Here is an 11,797-nt window from a genome sequence, read left to right on the forward strand (position 1 = left end):
TAAATTTTCGACTTAAGAATCTTGAAATCAACTTATTCAGAAGTGTCAGTCACTAAAATTTTCAGATAATAAGTCGAAATTTCTATTTAAATCTGCCTTTTTTTTAATTTTATTTTATTTTTGTTTCAGTGGCGGAAACAAGTGTCTATATTTTCCTCATTATGTGCTTGTTTTGTAATATCTGGAGGAAAATGTTAACTACCTGTGCTTTAATTTTGAAAGATAAAACCGGAAAACCATCTCCTCTTTATTCTAGGGATCTGCCGAGCTGTTAGTAGTGAACGGGACTCAGGGTTGTATTGGCACAATGCACCGACTTCTGCTCGTGTTTGTGGCCGCTGCTGGGGCCTCTGTCTTCGTCCTCCCGCGGATGGATGCGTCCCCGGCGGTCGGGCCCTGCGTCGCCCCGCTGCAGTGGGAGGGAAGGTGGGTTGTGTACGACCACAGCACCGGCAGGAACAGCCGAGCCGCCGTCTCGTACGACGCCCTGAACCAGAGGATCCGAGTCCTGCAGCAGCACAAGAAGCACACCCCGTGTCAGAGGTAAGACCAGTAAATAAACACAAAGTAAACATGTTGTTTACAGACTGCGTTTTATTACTGCACACAGTCAGTGTGAAGAGTTACAACAAAACAAGCTGCAGCTGTAAATCTGCGCTTAATAATCTCCAAATCCTTTATATAAGCATCACTCCATTTATCATTTAACAAAAAACACAGTATGATACCATGTTCTACTTAACACTGTACTTAACTTTTTTGTAAAAGCTTAGAAGGTCACTTATAAAGCATAATAAGGAACAACGTTATTGGTTTCCAAGTTGGCTGGTGTGGAGACTTTTCTTAAATATTGTAAACGTTGCTATTGGGATTAATAAAGCTGATTTATAATGGATTTGGTCCCAGCTTTAAGCTCTTCTTTTCTGTAAGATCGGCTTTGTTTTATAGTTTATATGTATTTTTATTCACAAAACCAACCCATAATTTACACCCATAGTTATTTATACTGCAAACACTACAAAAAGTAATAATAGTAGTAGTAATAATGATTATAAAGGTCATATTCGATTAATGGATAAATTATTTTCCCATGCGTTACACATCAGTGCTAAAGATCAGATTAAAAACACATCAGAGACTGACTTATAACTGTATTAATCTATAAAACAATGTTTTGTTTAGTTTTTTGCATTTTTGTGTTCTAAAAAGGGTCATAAACAGTCTGTTTGAACACTTCTCAGCCTGGACTAAAGTCTGGAGTTGTGAAATGTTCCCTGGCTGGTAAACGAGGCCACAGAGCGACTTTGGAGCGTTTGGTTTGGGCACAGAGGACTATCCTGCCAAAAGTAACCATCTTCAGACTTTAGAAGACAGAGACACTATCAAACTCTTGGACAGTTTTCTTACTGCCCAAATAGATGCCCTATAGTTTCTGTGCATAAGAAATGGAAGTAGGAGCCACGATGTTGCCCACTGGTTTTGGATTCTGCGATTTGAATGTTGAATGTTTTATGTTTTGGCCACTGCTCAGGTGGTTTGCTTCAACTGGATGTGACCATGTTTGGATGAGAGCATGCAGTGTTATCACACAGATCCAGCAAGTAACAGACTAATAAAATATTAGACTTTACCAAAACTGAAGCACAAACTTCTTAAACACCAGGATATACGATTTGTTAGATAATTCATTAAAAATGCTCCAAAAGGCACCAACAGAACAAACACAGTGGAGCGCTCCGGTTCTTTCACTGGATTTACTGGAGCTGAGGCCAAACATAGAAATGATTAAAACACATTCCAGTTAAATCAGCCTCTGTAGAGTTCTTATCAAGGGCAAAACTATCCATAGACACCAAAAATGGGTTTGTAGCAGGCTCTAAACACGATTAGTTCTACTGTAAAATCGGTCATTTGAACCTGGGTGTCTGTGCAGAATGACTCAGCTGTGGAGCTGGACTCTAGTGGACATTAGGGGAACTACAATTTCTGATATCTTGAGATTGGCTTTTAGCTCCGTAGGTTGATGCTTGGTGGTGAGACTTTTTTTCACGGCTCAAAATTGTGAGTCAAGCAATATCTATTTTATCTTTTTTTTCACTGTTTGTGTTTATACACCGCTGTCTGTGTCTTTTGTCCTCTGCACAATCCCATCCAAAAACTTCTTTAACCTCTTTGTTTCAGGTTTTTTGAGTATATCTACTTGTATCAGAGCATGGTGATGTTCCAGATTGACCAGAAGACGAAGGAATGCTCAAAGATTGCTCTGACTGAAGCCTGGGATCCCTTCGACGTCCCTGATAACTCCACCTTTGAGGACCAATACTTCATCGGCGGCCCTGGGGACAGCATTGAGGTTCAGGAGTGGTCAGATAGGAAGCCGGCACGCAAGCGTAAGTCTGAGACTTTTATGCTTTCAAACAGGCCATAGTGAGTGCTGAAGGGTTAGGTCAGTGTTAGCGTAAATTCAGCACGTCCTGCAGCTGCTTTATAATAAGAATAAGCCCTTTCACTGTGGTTCTTTCTTTCATGTCTGGCAAGTTTTATTGAATTATGAGAGTGGCTGTAGCTTCTAAATGACTTCTTTTCCACGAAAAAGAGTAATTCTACATTTTCCATGCAGCCTTTCGTGAACTACCCCACACTAGTATACAGTACTGCGCAGTACTGTTCCTTTATATTTATCTAGGAAAATGTAATAAACAGTATATAGGTGTATAAGGAGTTGAAAGGATGGCTTGACAGTCAATATGTGGTGTGACCACCTTTATTCTTCAACACAGCCTGAACTCTCTTAGGCAACTTGTAATTTCTTAAATAATCTTCAGCAAAAGTTCTCCAGATGTCTTGAAGGACATTCAAAGCTTTTCTGTGGATGTTGGCTGCTTTTTGTTCCATTCTCTGTCACATTGCTTTAATAATATTAAGGTTCAGGCTCTGTGGAGGCCAGTCCATGACTGAAAGTGTTTTTTTCTATCCAGATATGCTTTTATTGGCAGTGTGTTTCATCACTGTCATGCTGAAAATAAAGCCGTTCCCAGTCAGATGCTTCCTACATCCAAAATCTGACTGCACTTTTCTACATTTTTGACAAGATCATCAACACTACTGGCTCAAGTGGAGCCCCAGACCAAGGCAGAAACTCCACTGTGCATTGCAGATCAGATGGCTGTAGAAACACTGTTGTACATCTCAGCAGACTATCTCTGTACATCTTGATTTTCCTCATATTGTTTTAAGGACACACGGCACATCATGCTGAGATACAAGATTTGTGGTGTATCTCTGTATCAAAGAGGCAAAAGTAATATTTTATGTCAAACTGGATTCATTTTTGTCATTTTTCTAGAATTAACTAAAAAATAAAATAAAAATTATATATATATATATATATATATATATATATATATATATATATATATATATATATATATATATATATATATATATATATATATATATATATATATATATATATATATATATATATATATATTTGTGGATCTTTGCCACCTTTTAGACACCGGTACCTATCACCTCTTGGTGCAAATACTTGGTACAGTTTTAGATTAGGCACTGGAGCCATGGTGGTGGAGATGAGGTAAGAGTGGTTGATCCAAAATTTGGGAAGATTGTTTTTATTGGTTTGAGAGGGGTTACTACAAGACTTTCTCCAATGATTTGCCAAAACAGCCACAACTCCCACTACCCACTGTGCGAAAACTTTTGGTTTTTGTGTGCTGCTTCTCAAAAGGCACCGAGGCAGAGCTGGCACCTCATCTGAAATCTGCTATTTCAGTAACTTGTCCTCATCTCTCCACCAGATGAGACCTGGGTGGGCGTTTACACCATGAAGGACTGCTACCCAGTGCAGGAGACCTACACGAGGAACAGCAGTGTCACCACCTCCACCCGCTTCTTCAGCCTGGAGCTGGGAATCAGCGACCCCAACGTTTTCACCCCACCGAGCACATGCCAGACAGCCCGGCCTGAGAGGATGGTTGACCTCGAGTGCTGAGACCTCATCAGATCTCACCTTTGACCTTAAAAGCTAAACTGCAGTTTAAGTCTGAAACTGCTTCCCTGTTTAGTCATTCACTATTGAAGTATACTGACATTTTATTTGAGGTAAAATTACAACTGTACTTTAGTCTGAAACCAGTGCCACAGTTTCAAAATTCTCTACTACAAGAGTAGCACTTACAGTAAAAGAACTCATTCTGCATATGCCCTGTCAGTTAAATACTACTAATATATAACTACTACAGTTCAGCGCTTCCCAAACTATGGAATCAGGACCCTCAAAAAGGTCAGAAGATGAGATCCGAATGGTTTTAAGATGATTCATGGGAAAGACAAATCATTACTATTTTGTAACCTGCTTTTATTTTGTGACTTGTATCTTTAAATTTCACTATGACATTTGGGATACTTGTATGAAGCATGATGTGTAAAGACTCAAAGCTAAAACTGTCAGATATCACTGGAATAAAACGATTATTTTCCTCTGAAATGTTGTGAAGTTGAAGTATAAAGTAGTATGAATTAAAATACTCCGTACAATTACCATAAAACTGGATACAACACTTTATGAATGCAGTAGCTTTCTATAACTGTCAGACACTTTAAGTAAACATTATTTTTTGTGCGTCCTCACTTAGAGCCTGATGGTACCTTTGGCTATAAAATCCATCACATGACACCATTCAATTACGTTCAGTTAACTCTGTGCTCGAAAGTGACTTTAAGAGTTTTGATCTCATTATTACAATTATGGGTAAATCATAATTTCCAGACTGCCAGCTTTGAGTTAATTTCCGTATGACTCTTCTTTTGCCATTTAAATTTATCCCCCACAGCTAAACACAGTAAGAAATGTAAGGAGGTGTACGTAGATAGTTTCCCTTATTTTATAGACATTTTATTACCACAAAACCATTTGAATTTTAACATCGAAGAAAGCTGATGTCTAGTGGGGGGTGGGGTGGGGGGGGGGGGGGGGGGGGCTTTTGATGCCTCTAATCTGCCCAAAATCCAACGGCGAAGAGCGGAAGTGACGCAACTGTCGGTGCTCAGGCGTCATTTCCGTATTTCAGAGAGTTTGTCAACATTAGAGACTACCGGTGGTTAAAAATCGATCGTGCGGTATGAGGGGGAGATCAACCATCAGAGCAGACTGCAGGATATAAAGACAGCTGAGATAGAGTGACACATAACAGGTGTGTAAAACTGTGACGGTGTCAATGAGCTAACATAGCGCTCACGAGCTCAGTTTGAATGCTATCAGACTGAAATCAATGAGCCGGTGTGAGCTAGGTTTTATAGAAATAACACAAGTCCTCCTCTTGTTTTTAAATGTAGGATTTTAGCATATAGCATCCGATAAGATATAGGGGAGAGTGACTTTACTATAAGCTGGTTTTTATACATTAAAATCAAAGAGTCGGTGACAGGAAGCTTCTGTTATCAGCAGTGTGCTACCATCGGCTCTTTGTCCCTCAGCCCGCGGCCGCCTGCGGGGGCAGGTGTTCCGAAAGTGAATTTTTAAACGATTTTTTGCAACATTATGTTTGGCCTGTATAAACTGTCAGAAAAAAAATAATAAGGGGCCAAAATAGCCTCCCTCTGTCTGAACCTGCAGGCTCTCCCACACAGTGAGCAGCAAGCACAAGCTTGTGATCATAATAACTGTATACATTCAGACAGAGCTGTGATGGAGTCTTCTTTCAGATGCTGAGCGTATACAGGACAGTAACAGACATTAGAAGACTCAGCTCCTGCAAAGCTGCAAAGTAACCGGAAGAAAATAAAGTCCATGTGTGCTGATTGTAAAGAGCTGTTTTTGAGACATCCAGCACTGACTGACGCAGACCAAACCAGAACCAAAGGCAGGAGCGACATTATTCTGATAAAAATCTGTAGGTTGGTCTGTTACAATAGATTATTTCCATAAGATCCACCACATCTGCCCTGCAGCTTCATTTAATACACTGATCATTGCAGAGAGCTCTGAACTCACCAGTGCACATGTTCATGCACGGACAAAGATCACCTGTCAGTTAGCGCCTCAGGTTATATCCTGAAATAAAAACATTCTGTTAGGACAAAATAGACTGTTTCCAGCATTAAATCATGTAAATGGACTGCTCATTATACAGCACTAACATTCACAATAAACTAGGGGTTAGTATCTTGGCGTGTAGACTGGTGCAGTAAGTCATGCCACAATATTACATCTTGTTGAGCAGACTGGTGCCCATGTTAAACTGTGACAAACGGCGGCAGTTAACATGAATGTGTTTTCTAAGTCACTAACGTGTTAAACAGCAGATAGAGTGAACGTGTCACATCCAGGTATTGCAGCCTTTGCTCACAAGTGTATTTTCCTGTCATCATATTGGTAACATTTTTCTTATGTCCCACTGTTCCTCAAGACCTCCCACAACAAAATGAATTGTGAGAAAGAGGAGGGTCTGGATGGCCAGGAGAGGAACAACAGCCTGGACCAAAAGGACCCAGATCCTCCTCCGATTAAAGAGGAAAAGAAGGAACTCTGCATCAGTCGAGAGGGAGAGCAGCTTGTAGTGAAGCAGGAAGCTGAAGACATCATCGTCTGGACCGGGGAAGAACAGCTCAGACTACTGGATAACATGTGGAAACCAGAAATAAACTTACGCAGCACAGGTTTGTAAAACTGTAACAGTCACAGTTAAAAAGGAATATGACTCACGTTGGACCCCAATCAGACTTTTATTTTTAGCCATACATGATGAATTTAACAGCCCACTGCAACAAATGGCATTAAGGCAAGAATCAGTTTTTACTTTTCACAACTAAAGTTCAATTTAATTCTATTTTCTTATAAAGCGCCAAATCACAAGTCCCCTCAAGGGATTGTAAGGTAGACCCTATAATTATACACACAGAGAAAAACCCAACAATCATATGACCCCCTATGAGCAAGCACGTTGGCGACAGTGGGAAGGAAAAACTCCCTTTTAACAGGAAGAAACCTCCGTTTAATAATAACTAATTGTATAAAATTCTGACAAATGTAACATGTACACTAAAGTGTCTCTGAGCCTTTAAAACACGTCAGTAAGTTTGACACTTACTGTTTTCAGCAACTGTGATGAATCGTCATGTCTGTCATTATGTGCTTCTACATCATAAACGTTATTCGCTAATAGAGGTACAAATGTTTACTCAAGCAAGTTTAAAACAATACGGATAATGATGCTGTTAGTTTCAAAAATGGGTTGAAGGACATGAGTGGTGATAAGAGGATCTGCAGGGAGCAGCAGTAGTGTCAAACAGGATAAGCACAGGATCACGAGAGGGAGAAGAAGTTTAACAGCTCAGATTGTGCATCTCAGACTGGGAGCATATAAACAGAAACACTGACATGTGTGAAGCATGGATTCTCCATGATCCACAGTCTGATTCACCCACAGTGGGGAGAGGCCAGTCAGCTAATGAGAGATATATTTCTACAGTTTGATAATCACAAACATCGAAATATTGAGATAATTTTTGCAAATTAGAATCCAAGAACTATGCACTCACTTGCACCAGTGTCCAAAATGATCTGCCACAACTGAAGAATAAATTTCATTGGTAAATGTGAGTGACATGCTCACAAAGTAACGACCTGCTAATAGTTAGGATTATATTTTCTCAATTGTGTGTTTTCCTGTAATGTTTCTCCTTTCAGATTTCCCACAACAGCATGACTGTAAAGAGGAGGTTCTCACAGACAAGCAGGTCTTTAATCAAGAGATGAACTCAAGTATAAACAATGATGACCCTTCACCGATGAAAGAGGAACAGAAGGAACTCTGCACCAGTCAAAAGGGAGAGCATCTTGTACTGAAGCAGGGAGAAAGCAAGCATGTGGAATCAACTAGAAATGCAGAGCTGAAGAAAAGACCTCAAATAAACAGAAATAAGCGCCTGTCGCAGGCCCGGCGTAAATCTGAAACATGTGAAAACTCTGTAAAATGTGACATTTGTGGAAAAACCTTTTACTATAAATCCTCTTTGACAAGACATCTAAGAGTTCATAAAGGTGAGAGGCCACATTCTTGCAGCACCTGTGGGAGAGGATTCAGTCAGATGATAAACTTGAAAAGTCATATGAGAGTCCACACAGGTGAGAAGCCATATTGTTGTAGCACCTGTGGGAAAACATTTAGTTTCTCATCACCCTTCAGAAGCCACCTTAGAATTCACACAGGTGAAAAGCCACATTTGTGTGGCACCTGTGGAAAAAAATTCTACAAGAAATCAGACTTGGAAAGTCATATAAAAGTTCACTCGGATGAAAAGCCCCATTCTTGTAGCATGTGTGGTAAAAGATTCAAGCATATGATAAACTTGAAAGTTCACATGAGAATTCACACAGGTGAGAAGCCTTATTCTTGTAGGATCTGTGGGAGCAGTTTCAGAAAGAAATCATCACTGGAATGTCACGTAAGGAGTCACACAGGCGAGAAACCATTTTCTTGCAGCATCTGTGGGAAAGGATTCACCCAGACACCAAATTTAAAAATTCACATGAGAATCCATACAGGTGAGAAACCATATTTATGTAGCACATGTGGGAAAAGCTTCATTAGCTCATCAGAGTGCAAAAAACACATGAGAATCCACACGGGTGAAAAACCATATTCTTGCAGCACATGTGCGAAAAAATTCACTTATAAATCAGGACTAGAAACTCACATGAAAATTCACACAGGTGAGAAGCCTCATTCTTGTAGCACCTGTGGGAAAAGCTACGCTACGATGGTATACTTGAAAATTCACATGAGAATACACACAGGTGAGAGGCCATATTGTTGTACTACATGTGGAAGAAGATTTAGTAATTTAACAGGATTCAAAAATCACATGAAAATTCACTCAGGTGAGAAGCGACATGCTTGTAGCACCTGCGGGAAAGGTTTCATTCAGCTGCAAAACCTGAAAAGGCATATGAGAACTCACACAGGTGAGAGGCCATTTTCTTGTAGCACCTGTGGGAAAGGATTTTGTGGCCTGTCCGGTTTAAAAAGACATATGACAGTACACACAGGTGAGAGGCCGTATTCTTGTAGCACCTGTGGGAAATCATTTAGAGAATTATCAACATTGAAAACTCACATGCGTATTCACACAGGTGAGAAGCCATATTCGTGTGGCACCTGCGGGAAAAGTTTCATTCAGTTGGCACAGTTGCAAAATCACCTGCGAATTCACACAGGCGAGAAGCCATATTTGTGTAGTACCTGTGGGAAAAGATTCCGTAATGTTACGAACATGAAATCTCACATGACAATTCACATGACGACTGGTTAAAAGTTTCCTGCTTAAGAAATGTGTCAGTGTAGCATGTGTGTTAATAGTAGAGCCAGCAATGACAGTGCAAATCACACCTGTGGGATAAAATATGATTATCCCACAGGTATTATTCAACTCAATACGACATATATTTATTTTACACAATAACTAACTGTAACAATTGTTTATTCTATTAATTGTGTTATTCATATGATGCAGGGGAAACTCTGGTTTTATATTTGTCTGAATTCATATTTTTATTGTTTTCGGCTGTAGAGGTGACAAGCACAAGTTGTAGATAAACTTGTTCCACTAAACAGCTTTGTTATAGAGAAAGAAGCTTATATAAGTTTTTTTTTTTGTCACTTGTTGCTTATTATGGCAAATATTTAATTTCTCTGTTGTTCAGAGGTTTCACTGCACAATATTAAAAGCAGGGAAGTGTCACACAGAAGACACAAATATATCATTATGAACTTGATGTTCATTTTCATGAAAAATTAAACTTCAGAAGATGTTGAAGGGTTTTGAGTTTTATAAAGTTTAAATAAAGATGTGTTTTAAACTCATGACTTTTTTCTGAGTTGTAAAGTGAAGTCCCTACAGTAATAGAGAGAAAACGCCAACAGTCACATGTCCTTCTATAAACAACAACTTGGTGTAAGTGGGAAGAAAAAACTCTTTAACTTAAAAAATTGTGGCACTACATGCAGTGGTGCCAACATTAGCCATGTTAGAATGTTACAGTTAACAGGCGGTCAGGCTGTCCGCAGGCAAAGACTCGGAGATTTGGCTCTCCATTTCACAGCAGAGTCATTTCACATTCTTCACATATCCGTGTTGGGCAGAGTGTAGAAACAGCCGCTGAATGGCATTTGTCAAATGAGGGTTTTTCTGAGAGTTTAATTGTTTTTTGTGAAATCCATTTTCAATTTGACATATCTATCAATGGATTAATAAATCATTTTGAAATATTGATTTATAAATAGTCTTTATTTAAAATGTAATTATTAAATAATAAGTTACTTTTGTAATGTTTAAATAAATAAAATTATTTAAAAAATACATTTGTAACTGAATTTGCAAATGCATTTTATTGCATTAACAATTCAAAATTGCAGCATAAAAATTTTGGGGGGATGTGTGTGGCTCTTGTGGTCCTCCATAATCATGTTGCTCAACTGGGCAAACAAAATTACTTGATCAGAGATTCATCCAGGAATCATCCTGATCACAATCAACCAATAACACGAGTAATGCGACTCCACTAAGTTGGTTGAGTGTCTGTCTTTATTCTGGTCCTTGATTTTGTAAACTTTGTTTCTTTTTGTCAAAATGTTGGCCTTAGTTCCATGTTTTTCTGTTAATCAACAAGGTTTAAAGTGGCTTTAGGTTAACCAAACAGGAAAATATCCACTTTGGCGTTTTCCCATTAATCCAGACAAAGAGTTGTTTTTTTCTGGTCAGTGAACTTTAACCTTGTTTCTTTATGAATAAACCGTAACACCTGGAACTTGTCTGAGTTAACATGAGCTGCAAGTTATGTTTTCTTTTACACTTGGGTTTGTTTAATATATTGTTTTTTTCCTGTTGTGTTGTAATTGATAATTTGTGCTTGATGAGTTGCGCAAATGTAGGCTTCATTGATCTTTCAGAGTACGGCTTGGGAGTATGTCTTCAAATCAAAATCATGATCAATGAACATTTTACCATGATTATGATTAACCCTTTCATGCATGAATTATGACAACCTCAATCTGGATTTTCACTCATCTTTAGGCATGAAAAAAAGATTTTTGAACTTCATTTTTTAAACATGTACTTTTCAAAGTTTTTTTCATGTCCATTTAGGTGGACAACATCACCTTTGGAGTGGGTGGCAGGGTATGGAGTGACACATTAGTGTCCAATGTAGTGGTTTAAGTATACCATTAACACTGACACAAATACAAGAAAAGAGCCTTTGAATAGCTGTCCACTGTAGTGACCACTATGCGTGAAAGCGTTAATGAACAATTTTTATATATAAAATACATCTCATAGATATAATATTGTTCTTGCCCTCACTAGATATATATTTTAAATATGCTAGTAAAACTTAGATTTTCTTTCCATATTTTGATGATAGTATTACTCTTGGTCACTGAAACAATTTTTCTCCCAGTTTCCCGTTTTCTTCTATTTGTTTGAGTCTTGAAAGGGTTTGAACTGCAGGAGGGGAGGGCTTCTGTGCACACACACACACACACACACACACACACAGCACCTGAGATTACAATTAAGAACATCCCCTATTAGTGACGAAAAAGAGCCAACAGGAGAAAAAAAACTTAATAGTGACTTTCTGTCAGGGCAAGCAAATCAGGCAGTACATGCCCAGTGAAATCTATGAACACATATGATCTAAAATCTGAGTGGCCACAATCTCTCTTCTTGCATCTCAAACAGCATTCTGTCATAAAGCGTCTTGCCTATTTGC

At 38.8% G+C, this 11,797-nt stretch overlaps 2 protein-coding genes across 2 annotated transcripts; both read left to right on the forward strand.

Annotated features, from left to right (window-relative positions):
* The first annotated feature begins 216 nt into the window (after positions 1-216).
* On the forward strand, positions 217-4,510 carry epdr1 (ependymin related 1). Its single transcript, XM_084913730.1, has 3 exons — positions 217-543; positions 2,182-2,390; positions 3,822-4,510. The coding sequence occupies exons 1-3, from the start codon at positions 308-310 to the stop codon at positions 4,013-4,015; spliced, it is 639 nt and encodes a 212-aa protein (XP_084769856.1). The 5' UTR covers positions 217-307; the 3' UTR covers positions 4,016-4,510.
* A 550-nt stretch (positions 4,511-5,060) lies between these two features.
* LOC146368172 (uncharacterized) lies at positions 5,061-9,890 on the forward strand. Its single transcript, XM_084913671.1, has 3 exons — positions 5,061-5,216; positions 6,432-6,681; positions 7,712-9,890. The coding sequence occupies exons 2-3, from the start codon at positions 6,447-6,449 to the stop codon at positions 9,334-9,336; spliced, it is 1,860 nt and encodes a 619-aa protein (XP_084769797.1). The 5' UTR covers positions 5,061-5,216; positions 6,432-6,446; the 3' UTR covers positions 9,337-9,890.
* The last annotated feature ends 1,907 nt before the right edge of the window (positions 9,891-11,797 follow it).

The sequence above is a fragment of the Perissodus microlepis genome, chromosome 18, assembly GCF_051167445.1.
Source record: "Perissodus microlepis isolate ML-2025 ecotype Zambia chromosome 18, ASM5116744v1, whole genome shotgun sequence".
Classification (NCBI taxonomy): Eukaryota; Metazoa; Chordata; class Actinopteri; order Cichliformes; family Cichlidae; genus Perissodus; species Perissodus microlepis.